General features: G+C 35.9%; 2 protein-coding genes across 12 annotated transcripts in view; both read left to right on the plus strand.

The window, feature by feature from the left end:
* Positions 1–250: 250 nt before the first annotated feature.
* The window catches only part of Clc-a (chloride channel protein 2), a 28,809-nt gene continuing 12,055 nt past the window's right edge, over positions 251–17,004 (plus strand). The window contains exons 1-2 of one of the 8 annotated variants that reach the window (XM_070296455.1): positions 251–572; positions 1,409–1,878. In XM_070296455.1, coding sequence (XP_070152556.1) covers positions 1,822–1,878 — 57 coding nt within the window. In that variant the 5' untranslated portion in view covers positions 251–572; positions 1,409–1,821. Of the gene's footprint in view, positions 573–1,408; positions 1,879–4,254; positions 4,276–14,795; positions 14,804–15,574; positions 16,479–16,869; positions 16,958–17,004 lie in introns of those variants that run through there. The other 7 variants (XM_070296457.1, XM_070296456.1, XM_070296458.1 and 4 more) reach the window with 7 other exon arrangements.
* On the plus strand, positions 4,256–12,393 carry LOC138933623 (uncharacterized oxidoreductase YjmC). 4 transcript variants are annotated; one of them, XM_070296465.1, is made up of 4 exons: positions 4,256–4,275; positions 6,613–7,672; positions 8,775–9,525; positions 10,729–12,393. In XM_070296465.1, exons 2-4 carry the CDS (start codon positions 7,319–7,321, stop codon positions 11,016–11,018), a joined length of 1,395 nt encoding a protein of 464 aa, XP_070152566.1. In that variant the 5' UTR covers positions 4,256–4,275; positions 6,613–7,318; the 3' UTR covers positions 11,019–12,393. The 4 variants fall into 4 exon arrangements, with proteins under 4 accessions (XP_070152566.1, XP_070152567.1, XP_070152569.1 ...); XM_070296466.1 differs by lacking the exon at positions 4,256–4,275 and having other exon boundaries at positions 6,604–7,672; XM_070296468.1 differs by lacking the exons at positions 4,256–4,275; positions 10,729–12,393 and adding an exon at positions 10,045–10,450.

A 17,004-nucleotide genomic window follows, 5' to 3' on the forward strand; every position in this document is an offset into this window, starting at 1 on the left:
ACGAGAGGTTCTTCGTTAGAATAAAAATTCGAAGTTCGCGTGCACGTGTTCTTCAGGAACTTGGCCGCGACGGAATTTCGTTCCGAAAGCGCGACGAAGATCCGTCACGTGCCTCGACATCATCGGACTCCCATTACGCGAAATGTGTCGAAGAATCGATCGCGAGGAGGAGCGGTACCGTCATTCGTCCCACCGCCGACGTATAGGATTTTGAATTTCCTACAAAGGCAGCGAGTGAAATCTCGGCCGCTTCATTCATACACCTATCAGTCGGCTCACGACCGTCCAGCCGGACAGTCAGAGGCGCTCGCGCGCTCTCTCGCCGCGTCTCGTCTCGGAGTCGCCAAACGATTCCGCGCCGGATTCATCTCTCGAATCAACGGGTAATCCCTGACAGAAAAGTCCCGGTTAACTCGACGAGATGTAAACCGCATGTACATACACGGTAAACCGGTATCACCTTGCCATTTTGCCGTGCAACGTAACACGAAGTAAGTCGCAGACGGCCGCGCGTCTTGGAAATTAATCTCCGGCTCCGATCGAGAATTTCGGAGACACGAGAACTTCGTCAAGTAAGATACTTTTCTTTTCAAACGTTTATCTAAACGTCGTTCACTCTGGAATTTTTTTTCTTGAATGTAAAATTCGTAATATCTTAAATTATGCCGCGCGAATTTTTAATCGATTCTGTCGATAATACTTTTAGAATGATAGAATCGTGATCTAGCGATAATCATCTCGCGACGAGCGTATTTAGTTCGCAAAACATCCTCGATGTCAATATTTACTAGTTCGAAAGTTTGCTTCGCGCGACATGAGAAACAGTCGTGTTTCGCACCGATCGAGAGGTGCACTCTCCGATCACGTTGGACCAGCGCGATTTTTATCCGGCCTGTCATCCTTGTTGCCGATGTTTGCATAGTGACTGGACGATATTCTCAGGCTTACTTTATCTCACTCGCGACTGTTACCGCGCTGCAAATATCAACATGACGCGGTTCGCGCATCTTCTTCGAAAGCGCGCCCGTTCCCGCGATTTAAATCGCGAGTCTACGAATTTCGATGCTCTTCGTCGCGCGTTTAACGGTTCGGTAACATCTGCGCGAGATACAGTAATAGCTTATGTATCTTATAACGAAATACGTAAATCAAACGCAAGGTCACATTTCTTGAGTGCGGTTTTATCGGTGCGATAAATTCGGAGTGAGTCGCAAAGTCAACGAAATCGATAGCTATCGAAGCAAAGATACAAGCGCCTATTTCTGCAACTGATTCTCGAAGTGTTCCGATGTCCCGTGATACGAGTTATTATTCGTACAATAATCGAGATTATTTTCGGTATTACGGAATGATAACCGCCCTTTTCTTTGCCAGAGATTTATTTTAATAAGGAGAATTTTTTTCTCAGCACATGTTGAGTTTAGTTTCAATTATTCCCGCATAATTTTTGAATTTCATGCCGTGACGACTTTCATGCTCGCGACAGACTTTGTTAATTGTAAGATTCGGGACTCTCTGAAAATCTTGAGGGATGGTACCGGTCCTCCAGGTCAAACATATCATCGATGAATTGCCGCTATCGTGAGGAAAGAGAACGAGGAAGAAGAAGAAGAAGATCGGACGCCTTCGAGGATCAATCGTGGATAGAAAGTTAAATTTCAATCTGGATTCACCTTCGATTCTCCGGCTCTCCCCATTTCATTTTCTTCTTCCCATTATTCCATCCTTCCGCTGACGGAAATATTTCTTGGAGACAATCTTTCGCGGCGATTAAAAAATTTTTAAGTTTACCGCCCTCGTCCAACCGGATAGAAAATCAAGATGACGTCGCAAGGAGAAAACGAGGAGGAGTACGGATTGGGGTATCAGAACACTTTGGTGAGTACCCCGCTTGAATTTTACGAGGTTTTTGCGAATTGATATCGATGCGAAATTATTGCGAGCTAATCAATGTACGATAATTTTTATTTTATAATTCGACGATATTTTATAAATAAGAAGTTTCCGTAAAGAGATAGAGAAGAGAGATGTGGAAAAGTAAATTTTTACAAAAGAAAGAACGCGATTTTTGACAACGTCAAATAACTTAATTGCTCTGTGTGTTGATCCTAAAATTTATTGCGGTCTCCGATAAATTATTAGATATAAAATAAAAAATATTTCATAAAAAATTATATATCTTTAATGGTATTTGTTAAATATAATTGATAGTTTTGACTACATAGCAATTCGTATCTTCTTTTTAAGGCTTAATTTATTTTTATTCTTATCTTCAAACTTTCTTCGTTCCAATATACAATATTAACGAGACGCGTATATAAAGATATAACTAACTTTTCAACACCTTCTTCAGGGACTTTGAAAATCGCGAGCGGGACGCTTCGACTTTTTAATATGTCCATTAAAATCCGTTTCATCGATTTTTATGACTGTTACAACGTACGTAAATCATCATTGCGGAAAAAAATATTGATAAAAAATATCGGCAGTCGAACCGAAGAAATGGGCGACTTGACTTTTCATGTGGGACGCGTTTTTGGCAGACACTTTTGTATGCGAATCGAATAAAAACCTTGACCCTTGGCAAAGCTGCCTCTTTATTGTTGTTGAATTGATCCCCCCCAAAAAAAAATATATATATAAATATATTGTAGCAATATATTTATTGCTACAAAAGTACAGGGGAAGAAATAAAATGGCGATTCTCTTCAAAAATAACGCGCGGCGATGATTGAAAACTTATATCTTCGTTTATTCTTGGCCGAAATGTCGTTAGATAATTAAATAAATCGTATTGCGGATTCCACCTGATGGCTCAAAACTATTCTCAATAATTTTCTTGCTTAAGCGCGATTTTTTTATCCTAAGAGTACAAATATAATATGCTTCTAGAAAATATATTTATATTATAAGCGTATGTGTGTGTGTGTGTGTGTATGTGTGTTTCATGTTTATGATATTAATATTAATTATTCTAACGGAATACTGTAACAACGAAAAAACACTTTTATAATTAAATCAATTAGACATAATTAGATTTATTCGACTAAAACTGACAAGTTTGTCCAGCTTTGTATTAACTCGTGGCTTTTCAATTCCGATGTCTCTCCTTATTTTTATCTGCTCGCTTTCCTATTTCTCAACGAGTCGCTATAGAGAATCCGCGACATTACAATGCCTGCCAAGTCTGCCTGGGATTTTCAAATTTTTGAAATTACAAAATAATTTTATATTCTTAAAAAAAAAAAAAAAAAAACAGAATTCACCAAAAAAATGTTTTTCGTAATTTTCGGAGATGAAAAATAAAATTTTGCAAAATTCTTGTGTATAACTTGCTCTTCCTATTTTTCTAATTTTTTTTTTCTGATTTTCCTTCCAATATATATGATTCACTATGATATTTTTAATCTATTCTTCGAATCACGTGATACGGTCATGTTATTATGCATGTGATCGCCACTTGAGCAATTAAAAGTTGTTATTTAATTAAAATTCGACATCTACAATTTATAGCTGCGCGATAATCGTAATGTGTGTTTATAATTAAACGTTGTTGGGAGGTATCGGTGATTAAAGAACGTTAAAAATTCTTATATTCTTAGCTCTTTACTCTTCGCGTCACAATATTTATTCTTGCTCACGTAATTGATCTATCTGCCAAATGACGCTACGAGCAGCGTGACTCGTGCAATACTTTCGATTATGGTAATTTTTACGATTATTTTATAATTAATATTATAACAATTTTAATTAATTAAAAATAAACTATTATTTGTACTATTCTATTTATTTTATTTATTGGGATTTTATGATAAAATAATGATAGGTATCAATATATTATACAAAAATAGAAATAACAAACATATTTTTTCATATGTCTACGTCTAGAATATACAATGTGACCAAAAAATTCCGGGATTCCTTATATAAACAATGCTTTTATAATTAAATTACAACTTTATGATTTAATAAATTAATTAATGATCAAGTTTATTATATATATCACATTTCTTAATATGTGATGAAATTACATAATATCAATGCGCAATCATTCAAATTCGCACTATCGATTGCATGTCAATTGCTCTAATCGTCTCATCGATTAGATCTTTAATTAAAGTTAGAGAATTGCAGACTTCTTCCCACTCCAATTTGCTAAATATTATATAACAGTGAGTTTATTTATTATTTATACATCGATGAGTGATCATCGCGCATTAATATTCTCTCTATAACGTCTCGTCGAGGAAATAAATTCCAAGTTCCAGTGAAATAGTAAGTCAATTATCTCAGTGATTAAAGTTTCGCGCGATATCACGTCCTTGCTCACGTTCGTATAACGCCGATTGTTTACGAAAACTACGAGATCTGGAATAGGTTCTTGCGATGATAACGGTTTCGTTGAAAGAAGAGATCGCCGTTCGTTATCGCGCAGAAAATTGTTTTTTTTTTGCAGCGATAATAAAATGAAAATTTACGGATAATCACCGTAATTGCCGCGTACAATTATGTCGGAATTAAACCAGAGATTATGCTTTTTATATCGTTCAAATACTTTACGCCAGAGAATAACTGTCGATTAATTTCGCGATAGTGCGTTGCATTGTGGAGCACGCAGCTTGGAGCACGCTAGATCGTATACTTTTCCTAGTGAGTTTTTTGTATATTTCCATAAAAGAATAAGATTACTAGCGAAAGAATTACACTTTTCTGCTTACTTTGTTCATTACTCTCGATAAAAAAAAAAAAAAAAAAAAAATTGATACTGTACAAAAATAACATTCGTTGAATTGTACGCAAAATTATAATCTGATACAAGCCCAATTCTGAAAACTAGAACATTATTATGCTTTAGTTCGTTCTAAACACGTTGGGGGGAAGGGTAGGGGGAGGAATAAAAATGCATTCGCGCGTCAACATCGAATAATTATCGAACGCTGCAATTTTCGCGTAAAATATGTCTTAGTTCGATCTATTTTCTTATAAGTAAAATGTAAATCCTAGCATTAATGTATTAAACATTGACAGCCGCAACACGGGCTTAACTAAACTCGAAGAGAAAGAAATACGCGTAATAATAGTAGAGAGCAAGATATCCTGCAATAAGATGATTGAGAAACTCCGGAAATCTCTCGTTAGAAATATAATCATCTCCTTTATTCTATTGTATATCGCGTACAAAAAATTAATAATTTTCTTCACTTACGAACTTTTCCGAACTTACGCGTCGCTCCATCCGTTCACTAACTCTTATCACATACTGAAATTCCTTTGTGATTTAGCCTTCGGCTTTGCCACTCCCTTTTGTTTGTTTTTCTTTTTTTCCAAAACACCGTGTCGATCGCATACATAAATACATCTATCTTTCATGGCTTTATCTCACCCTCTCATCTGTTTTCTTTCTCCAAAACATTGTGTCAGTCGTTTCGATTACTTTGCACAGGATATTTTGGGAAGAGACTGGGAAACGAAATAAAAACGAGAACATCTCGGTTATTTTGCATTTGCAAAATCACAAGGCAAACATTTCGCTGTGATACTTTCAACGATACGGTCTGTCAAATGATTAATCTAGAAGAATTTTAGTCGACCATTTGATGCGTATGCGAAGAATAATAACAATTATCGCAGACATTATTTAATAGAATATGCCGTACGCAGTGTTTCAAGGTTTTTCCTCGTTTTAGGAAGTATATATATATATATATATATATATATATATATATATATATATATATATATGTGTGTGTGTGCATGCGTGCGGGAATTCGTACGGTTGCAAATGGATAATTGAGAAAAATTGACAACATAAATCGGTTGTCGTTTCGCGTGACTTGCCATTGAATTTATTTCCTTCTTATATGAGATATCTTGTCGCGATTGTATAAATTGGCAATCTGTGCATATAATCAGATCGCATGCACGGCACGATCGATGTAAGTGCATCGTATCAATTTCGTTTGCATCTCTCGAATAATACGTACGTATTTTTACGTAACCAAACTTCACGTTGTTTCTTTTTTTTTTTTCTCTTACTCGCTGAATGTGTAATTTCTATTTTATTCACGGTGATTTTTATTTCATATGTTGCAGTTTAATCTTTTTCTATTTAAAATCAGAAATATATATATACAATCGAACAAATATCGATAATTCGACTGCGATATTTTAGCAATCAGTTCGTAGCTTTCAAACGTCAAAACATACATGTGTTCGCATATGAATCGAACACGTTATTGCAATTACTCTTATAGTAATGGTAATTAATCATTAATATCATCATTTCGTATTAGCGAAAGAAGCAGCAAATGAAATATGTTATTCTTTATTCTTATCTATCAACCCGAGGAACGTGCCGCGAAATATTTGCAGGCTATTTATTGCAAATGTAACTTCTGTGTGAAAAATGCATAATAATATATTATATACATAGTTTAATCATTTAACGAAAAAACGTAAATGTTTCCTTGATTTTTATCAATCCCAAGATATTATTTACTTTAAATTCTTTACAATATATAAATGTAAAGATGCTTTTTATGTGAACAACATAAAAATCATAATTGTAGAGAGTATATTTAGGCAACATTCTCTTAATTAATTTTCTCAAAGACACCGTCGATAACTTTGATTTCGACAATGGTAACAGTGTTCAAGGCTCCCGCCAGACAACTGCTCATAGTTTCTTCAATATTTCGCGATGTCAGTTCGGTCGACGGTGTAATGAACGTAGCATGTGAGGTACGCAAATCTGTCATCTAAGAAATCAAGTATACAGTATCACAAGTTTCTGTGAGAGAAAACACGTTGAAAATACGATATTAAATCTGTGCGCGAATGTGAATCAATAAGTGAAGATCATCATCGATTCATTCGGATACCGGATACTCGAGTCTGTAATCGCTGATACGTAGTATCTCAATCAACTACAGCGCCAACCACGTGATCTCGCTGATACGAGTACGCGCTTAGTTTAAACGAGAGAGAGGAATTTACACTGAACCGATCTGATATGAGAAAAGCAAGAGATAGAGATTGATAAGAGATTTTTTCCTCGCTGTATAAATACAACGTGAAAAAAGTAAAACTCATTTTACCTTGCTCTTAACTCAGAAGACAAATATAACGTGAGGTCTTATATCTCGAAGAGAAATTTGAAGCGACCTATCGCGAAATTGACCTCGCATCGCAAATGATAAGCGACGATAAACTAGAGCAACTAGTCGTTTTTGATAAGGTGAACCAAGCGAAAAAGTGGGACAGTACAAATTGATTGGCCGCTCGCGATTATTGAGCAACGAAAATCATCGGAGACAATATGTTGATGTTCGTTCGTAGAGCGACGCTCAGTTGCTTCTGCAAACTTTTAACGACGAGCGTATCATCGCATGCGTGCATCGTCACTGCCGTTAACAGAATTATGTCCACCGGATGCCAGGATTATGACGAAAAGGTCGTCCCTAAGGACGAAGTCATCAGATTTATCCAGGATTGCATGTGCAAGGCCGGTACCACGCTGGAAGACGCGTACACTGTCGGTCATCACTTGATGATAGCAGACTATAGAGGTCATTTTAGCCACGGGATGAATCGGATGCAGATGTACGTGAAAGACATCGAGAATAGAATCACCGATCCTATCGCTCGGCCGCAGATCGTCACCGATTTCCAGGTTCGAATGATCTCTCGAGTTAATGATGGTGAGACTTGAGCACCGTGAAAAGAAGTGTTTCACTTAAATTTAAATTCTCAAGTTTTTACATATTTAATTTGTCACGAGACATTTACATTCATCTCGAAATTTTTCAATTAATAACGTGTTGGCTCGTACATTTTTTACTTTTACTCATCACGTGTATAAAAACATTGTTCGTTATCGATTAATTGTGGAGCGAATATATCAATGATATAAATCTCTTTCGCGGATTATACTAGAGTAATTAAGAAAGATTTACATACGTGGTACTATAAAAAATTGTGTTTATATTCCATGATAATTATGGCGCCCGCTCGTTATACGACTGGCCTTCGTATCTTAACAACCGATGACCCGATAAGATACGCGGCCCTCTGATTAATAGGATTTGCTTTCTTCGTTAGTAAACGTATTTGTCGCTGTCTCGTAAATCTTACATATGTTTTCCTCTTATCGCATTTTCAATCGGTTGTAAATATAATTTTATTTCATGCTGTCTCTATGCACTGTCGATTCAGCAAAATCATTCGCATTAGTTCATCGAAATATTATTATAACGGAATTACAATTTATCCGAAGAATGAATCCGACGAAGAAAAACACTAATTAATGCATCGTTTTAATTATTTTTTAAAATAATATTTATTTTGTTGCAAGAATTGCCGATATTTTTTTCCCCGGGAACATGCGCGCGATAATTTTTTCGAATAGGTGCGCTGACAATTTGACGAACAGTAATAAACGCTCCGACACTAATTGGCGCGACTCTAATTACATTTTGAAATGGTATCTTTATTCGCGAAAATTACAGCGGTTGTCGAAAATACGCGGCTCGCGTGTACGATGATAATTACTTTATTCGTACGCGATGCGTGTCATTCAACATCTAACGCAATAATTGCATCTCGGTTTCATTCGAAGAGAGATAAAAAGCTCACGTAAGAATTTTATTCAACGAGGAAATCTATTTTTAATAAATAGGAGAAAGCGAAACACTAGATTGCGACGCCAAGTTCCATCAGATTTTAGGACCCACAGAGTTTATATCTGGAAATTTTCTGCATATCGCGACTTTCAGGCAATAGCTCTCGTAGATGGGAAAAACGCGCTGGGCCAAGTGGTCGGCAAATATTGTATGGACCTCGCCGTGGAAAAGGCCAAGAAATTCGGCATTGGCATGGTAGCGGCACGCGGCTCCAATCACTATGGCATCTGCGGCTACTACACTATGATGGCGATGGAGCAAGACCTGATCGGTTTCAACTGCACCAACACGAGTCCGCTGATGGCGCCAACGCGCAGCGTGAAAGCCGGTCTAGGAACGAATCCGTTGTCCTTGGGTATGGCTACGGGCGACGGCGACGAATTTCTTCTCGACATGGCGACCACCACCGTCGCCCTGGGTAAGATCGAGCTAGCCATTCGGAAGGAGGAGGACATCCCCGAAGGCTGGGCGCTTGGACCTGACGGAAAAGTGACCCGCGACGCCGAGGAGGCTTTTAAAGCTTCCCTGTTGATGCCTCTCGGCGGCTCAGAACGCAATTCCGGATACAAGGGTTACGGTCTAGCCCTGATGATCGAGATACTCTGTGGTATTCTCAGCGGGAGTCAATTCGGACCGAACATTCGCCCTTGGAAGACCGGCGATAGGGTTGCCAATCTCGGACAGTGCTTTATGGCTATTAATCCGGAGGTGTTCGCGAGCGGATCGAAGGAGAGATTGTCGATCTTGCTTAAACAGCTGAGAGATCTGCCCGCCGCCGGTGAGGAACCCATTCTGATCGCCGGCGATCCCGAGAGGCATCATATGAAGAAAGTTGATAGAGAAGGTGGGATCACGTATCATCCAAATCAGCTAAAATCCTCGGAAGAATTCGCTAAGCATATGGGTGTGCGGCCGATGAAACTCGTTTCTAAATCTGTTTGATTTTTCGCTTATAAACGGAAAGATTAATGAATTAATCTATTTCATCTTGTTTCTTATATCTCGCCATTGGTTCGTTTTTTTTGACATAGAATATGGAAGATAATCAAAAATTAATAAAAGCCGGTTTGTATCCAGTGAACAATCATTAATCGTTATTGATACTAAATACGATTGATACTAAAGATTTTTTTATTACGATATATATATATTTTGATACCCATTTATTATATACATAATATATTGCGTGATATTTTATCTCTAATAATATATTTGTTAGAAATACTTTTATTTATACGCTCTATGGAATAATAACTTCTTTAAATATCTGAAAACATATCGAAATTGTTGATGTAAGATTTATATAAAGTTGACGATGCTTATTTCAATTACTGAATTGTACAAATAATGTTTATTATGCAAGGCAAATCAGTTCGCGTGTACAATTCGATGATTTGATGGAGGATATAATATTCACTACGATGACATAATCAATGTTGCGATTTGATCGCCGGTCGATGATGATGATGATGACGACCTTGGACTTGCTCGCTCGTTCTCGATTACAGTTGTTACGTCTTTGCGAATGGGTGTCACCGATAATATAAGACTCAACGGATTATTGGAAGTAAATAAGAGTCGCAAAACATTCAAGATTATTATTTTAAGTATTACAAATTTATTACATTTTTTTTTATCAATGTATACAAATATTTCTTAAAAATTGCACGTTTCACATATATTATAAAAAAAAAAGTTAATATACATTAATATAAAACTTAAACATATTATTCTTGATAAAATAACTTTGTGTGAATTGCAGCTTTATATTTACAGCATATATTTTGATACAAGATATATATATATATATATATATATATATATTCTCTGTCTGTACATATACAATATCTTATAATGGTATATTATACATATAGGATAAAGTATAAATATTATACTGTATTTTTTTATTATTAATATGTATATATATATATATATATATATATATATATATATATATATATATATACACTCAACCAATTTCCATAATTTATAAAAAATTTATAAATGAATCACAGAATCTTTTCTCGTATTTTGCTCATTTTCACAGGGACAGTATGCAGGATTATCAAACAAAACAGTTGCGCAGACGCGGCGTTTGACTCAAGTTCCGGTTATCAATCCTTGTCAAGAGAGAACAAGTGCAAGAGATTAAAAATGCTGACATTTGTCTTTAATTTTTTCAGATTCGAAAAACACGTTAATATAGAACGAGCAAAAAAATTAATTTATTTCACGCGGGGTTTACCTTGTATGAAAGTAGAAGTTTGTTTTATAATAATTTTCTATCGCGGAAATTTTAATAAGATTTTCTTTAATGTGAAACACCTGGCATTATAGAGGCAGACTTTTCTTTAAGAGCTCATTGATAGAATTTATATTCCGTTCTCGTCAAATGATTGAATAGATTATTTTATGTGAATGTACGCGTTCACAAAGCGCGAATAAAAATCACATCATTGCATTCTCTCAGCCAACGTGTCGATAAATTTAGAAAACGCTTGTCCTTTACAGTTTTTTTTTTTTACAATTTGTTAAATGAATTGATTTTTCGATTATAGTTATACCTTCTCCAAGAAATAATATTTCACAAAATTCACAAGTATAACTTATTATCTCGCTTTCTTACATTCTTTTTTTATATTCGTATATAAAAATCTCATCGTTAATTTTAAATGCGTCGCAATAACTGCATTGTAATTACATATATTTTGATTAGTACTGAATAATTGCAAGGATTTTCATACAACAGTGTTGTAAATCATGGTGCACGTGCGATGCAATTAGAGCTCCTTGCGACGAAGGCCGGTTACAATTATCACCATTGACTTTTTTTTCCCAAAAGAAGAACCTACGTAAGCGACTGTAAAGAAAAGAATCATATTCTCAGGAAAGGCAATTTTATGGAAGATCAACTTTCGAAGTATAACGTATGCTCTAATGGATCGTCGACAAGTATGATTCTACCGCTTTTATAAATTTTACAGTCGATTTATTTAACATATTATTGATTATATTACGCGAAGAAATTTTGTTTTTATCTTAAAAAAATGTACGCATTAATTTTCAAAATAAGTATATACTTAATTATTCGCGAAAATTTATTTTATTCAAACGTAAATGTTTCGTTGCTTGCGAGCGTAATAACTGTTACTATCGGCCATTTACTTTTCTGTTCGATGAAGTCAACAGATATACAGGGAGTTCAAAAGTTATCGGTACAATACACATACATACGCTTTGTTTGTCGCCGCATTATCGAGTAGGCAGAAACGACACGATGTCTCTATCACACTTTCGTGATAACGTGACTCGTCGCATGATCGAAGGGCTGAAAGCGATGAAAAACTTAAATGAAAAATATGTTATTGTATGAAATCGTTATCGCAATTAACGAAAGAGTCAAAGATCGAGTATATTGAAGCGCGAACTTGATTCAAAATTTTGTATAACTTATCCTCTAGTTGAACCCTCAAACGATGAACATATAAAATTGTCTACTAATAGAGAATAATATGTGACTCATTAAAGCGTCGTCGGTCGTCGGTTAATAACATCATAGCCGACATTAATTAGAATTATCTCTTTAGTCGAATCTCCGCTTAAATGCTCGGTCTAATCAAGCTACATTCTCGCATATCCTAATTTCTCGGGCAAATAACTTACAAATATTCTTTTACAAAAATTATATTAAGATTGGTAAAATTTAAATTTTCTATATGATTATATAAAATTAATAGACAACAATCTGAAATTATTAATTGGATTTATTGCAGAGAGAAGTAATTTTTTTTTTATCTCCATATTATATTTTTCAAGAATTAAATTTTTGTGCAATGAAATAAAGATTGTATGTTTGAGAACGCAACAATTTATAAATCACATATAAGAAATGTATCTCTGTCGAAGGTAGAACATGATAGGGATCGTAGAGTCAGAGCGCGAGACTCAATTTTTCGTCACGATTAAACAGGAAGGAAGAGATTCAATGATTGGACGAACGATCCTGTCCAAAATGCAATCGCCTGCAATGTTGACGCATTGCGAGCACGATAATTCATTGCCGTGCTCCATGTGACTCGCATTAACTAATTCACTACGATCTAACACCCAGGGGGTCATGGAACCCATGGGACATCCGTAGCCTTCTGGGACTCGCATTCCCATGACGACGAAACGTACATGTACATGTCGTAGTTTGTAAATTTAACAAAACAATTATATAAATTCTTTGAGAAAGCTTATCCATTGATATTGTTTTATCTGCTTTTTTTTATGAATTTTGAATAAAGATTTTATTGTTCGTGTAGGTATGTGTGTGACTGAAAATACATATATCATTACGGAAATATTATTGAAATTCGTTGCAATTGTTTAACGAATTATAATATTAATTATATATGAGGTTTGCGTATATTGCAGCTACAACTGTGTCAAAATGTTATTAAATTATATATTACACGCACATGCAACTGAATATCCGTCACGTGTCGAGAAGAAATCGCGAGGAATTTACGTTGATATCTGATACGATGAATACTCCGATATTTGTTTGTATGCGAGAATGCAAAACCCATGTTGTTGCAGATTATCGAGAGTTCAATTCGTTCTCGGAAAGAATTTATCTCAGTTGCGGGTTCTCACACAAACTGGCAATGAGTCAACTTCTGACAGATCTTTATCGCGATTAATTGTCGCGCTTCATTGCCGGGTTTTATTGCTCGATCTGATTGTAAGCGATCGGCGAAAATGCGCCTTTTCGCTCTTCTCCGCGATTTCCTTACAAATCGACTCACAACGATATCCGACTCTGTTGCGGTTGGTGCAGTTTCGCGAAATTTTTATACCGTGTACAAACAAATGTATTAACGTGACCGAATCATGCTGACTGTATGCAAAACGAGACAGAATAGGAATTCTCGCGGGGAAGGTTAAACTGTTGGCGTTTTGTGACGTCTTCCAACTTAATAACATACAAAAGTGCCTAATTGCTAGATAAACCGTTCGTCGCTAAAAATATGCCATATATATATAAATGAGTCTACTTTATACTTCGAGTCTACTTTGTACGCCGAGTTTTTGTGTTTCTTACTTTTGTGATACTCGCCGTGCGATAAACAAAAATTTTTAAATTCTGAAAAGTGCAGGTAATATTTAATAATAATAATTAATCGTCTAATATAACGCCGCTTCTTTATTTTTCTTGCTATCGTATCTCACGGTCTCCTATGCACGATCTAATTTCTTCTTTCGCTATCTATTTTCAGCTTCCCCGATATCTTCAGGGTGTCTCAATTTAAATGGCAAAACTTCAAGAGCGTGTAGGGGACCGAAAAACTAAGACAAGAAGTTCTTTAGACATTTTCTCGTTTTTGCTCCATTTTAGAGAAAATCGCAAAAATTCAATCTCTCGTTGTCAGTTGCTCTCTTGAGTCGATTGGCACCGAATAAATTTTCTGCTTCTAGGTTCCTTACATATGTAAACACTTGATGTTATCCTTTACGGTGCCAATTAATTCAAGAGAGCGATTAAGAGACCGAATCATAGATGCAGTGCACCAAATATCGCTAGAATAATGTCTAGCTGCATTAAATAGACGATAACATAAATAAAATGTAAATAAATAAGTAAAAAAACGAAAACTTGTTTTGTTTCTTTCTTTGTGATTTTCTCCAAAATGGAGGAGCAAAAACGAGCAAATCTCTAAAGGACTTTCGGTCTTAGCTTTTCGATCCCCTACGCGCTCCTGAAGTTTCGTCATTTAAATTGGGAACACCCTGTATATTTGAACAAAGCGCCATATAATATATTTCGCGAGTGTTATTAAGCCATGACGAGAAAGCTGTATCGGAAGTTAAATCATTGCGCAGCGTTAATTAACTGGCGCAAATTTGCACGCTCGGCGGGGCTTTTGAGTATAGCATAATAGATACGCACGGCGATTATCTCCTTGCATCACGATGTCCGATATAGAAACAGATCAAACAAACGATTTCTACGGTACGGTTGATCAACAATTAAAGGCCTTTTTGCTTACTTTTTGCATGCCGCAGAATCCGCTCTTGTTTAATTATCTGCATGCCGTCTTCGAAAATTACTCGACACTTAACCACCGTGCGAGGAGGTACGTAACAAGATCTCGTCTTTAATATCACGCGATTATCTTTATTTACGAATTATTTTAGATACAGTAAAAGAACAATTTAATATTGATTATGAGATAATTAATTCTTTCACGTTCGCTTTGCAAAAATCGATTGTAAGTCTTAGTATTAGCTTTCTAGTGATTTTATGAAGGTGCAAAATATGTGAACGTGAAAACTAACAAAATGTCTAAATACATACGTAATGTCTAATACATACATCGGAAATTAAAAAATTATTGTTTAAAAATAATACTTCGAAATCGGAGAAGTCATCGATCGGAGTTGACGGCCGGGTTGGAGGGGGGGGCTGGTTAAGACGACCATTCATCAAATTACGTGGTAATTTTGGTCAATGATAACTCATGACTTTGAAGGCAGCTTCCTACGAACCCTTGTCGAGGGAAGTAGCCAATTGTCGTGCACGGCTTTCGTACAGTCGCTACTAGAATTGCCGCCAATAAGATTTCCTCGACGCTCTTCATTGAAGCGATACTTTGATAAAATCAGTCGCACTGTGCGACTTTTGCATCAACGTGATGCGCGTGATGATAATATCTTTTATAAATTTTCATTATCTGCAAAAAGTTAAGCAAATTTTCTCATTCTTTAATTAAATATATAATTCCGCGCGAATCAATTATAATAATAACTGATTATAATTATAAAATGTCGGTCATTAATCGGTAACGTTCCTTAAAATAACAATTTTTTAAATAATCGTATCAAGTGTGCAATAGAAGCAAATATAAAATAAAATGCAGATGCATTTTCTCCTAGGTGAAATAATATTAATTGATATACTTAAATTGAATTAAAATGTCGAGTTTTTATAAGGGCTGGCGAATTCTTTCCATATTGCGACGTAAGCGAGGTGTTCGTTGACAATGGGTAATTTGGCTGGATGGGAGGAAAGGGGGAAAATCGCGCGTATGCATGTGCGATGTCGACGGCTGTCAGTGAGACCTAATGAGTCCGTAAATTGAGCCAGGCTATAGGGCCTTCTATCTGAGAATTGCACGGTTGGTTCTCTTGTCTCATTGTCAGTGTGACTCACTTGCTTCGTGCGCGAGTTTTCTCTCGCACTTCTCGAATTTTTAACCTTCCCTTGTTAATTTTTCGCACTTTCTACGCGCTTCCCGTATCCGGCGTATTCTTCAATTCACGCAGTTTCTCCGTTTCCTTAATCTGGAAAGATGGATAGAAGCTTTTAGCCGAAATTGTGCTGTGATTTCGTAAATAAAAAGAAACACAACGAAGTTTTATAAGTTCGTCACGAGGAGATTGGATCGTCGCAAAAAAAAAACCCGAGATTAGACATGGTGAAGCCAGACAATGAATTGTCGATCAATTCTTTCGTTTTCTCGGAAATTACGAGACTGCCTATTTAATATGCGAAGAAGCGGAAGGTCATAAAGCGTTAATGTATTGTGAAATATCGACCGACTGCTCCGACGCGAGTGCATAATCCGTGAAATCGTGACGCGATCGAGCGAAGAGCGCAAAAATGGCGAACCAAATCGCGAAGAAGGAACTTCTGGAGGAGACCTTGCATCATCATCCGGAAGGTAGCGAGGAGGAAGTGGACAAAGAATGGGAAGAATTTACGAGACTGATGGCGAAATTGAAGGAAAAACGCCGAAATCGACCCCACAGGTATATTTCAGCGGACCATCATTTTATTTTATTTTATTTTATTTTTTTTTTACATTCCAGCAACAGAAAAACACATCTATCTAAATTTCGAGATAAAGAAATTAAATACGTCTGCACACGTATCAAAATTTAAAAAAAAATATTATTTTACTTTTTACGGAAAATTATTTAATATTATAACGAAAGTGTTATGCAAGAAAAAGTGTAACACGAAGAATTAATGAGACTTAAAAACAAATAAGTAATTTTATAATGAAAATTTTTAATATCATATCAGAGCAATTATTTAAAAAAAAAAAAAAAAAAAATGAAAGATATAGACAAACGATATGATACGATATATACGATATAAAGAAAGAAGATTCGTCGAAAATCTGGAATATTTTTTTAGACCGTCGCAAGCGTTCTACCCATGTCCTCCGCCAAATGCGGACGAGGAACAACAGGAGTTCGATCCTTTCGACTATATTAACACGATTGTAAGCGACTTCTCTTTGACGATAATTTGGTTTCTCGCTCTTCTGTC

This window comes from Polyergus mexicanus, unplaced genomic scaffold (assembly GCF_030449975.1).
Source record: "Polyergus mexicanus isolate NDT 795.1 unplaced genomic scaffold, iyPolMexi1.0 SCAF_5, whole genome shotgun sequence".
Taxonomy (NCBI): domain Eukaryota; kingdom Metazoa; phylum Arthropoda; class Insecta; order Hymenoptera; family Formicidae; genus Polyergus; species Polyergus mexicanus.

Excerpts from the sequence above, each read along its gene's own strand:
- LOC138933623 (XM_070296465.1), top strand. The coding sequence starts at position 7,319 with ATGTTGATGTTCGTTCGTAGAGCGACGCTCAGTTGCTTCTGCAAACTT. Across the intron at positions 7,673-8,774 it reads AGATCGTCACCGATTTCCAG|GCAATAGCTCTCGTAGATGG; the intron begins GTTCGAATGATC and ends CGCGACTTTCAG. Across the intron at positions 9,526-10,728 it reads GAAGAAAGTTGATAGAGAAG|GGACAGTATGCAGGATTATC; the intron begins GTGGGATCACGT and ends TCATTTTCACAG.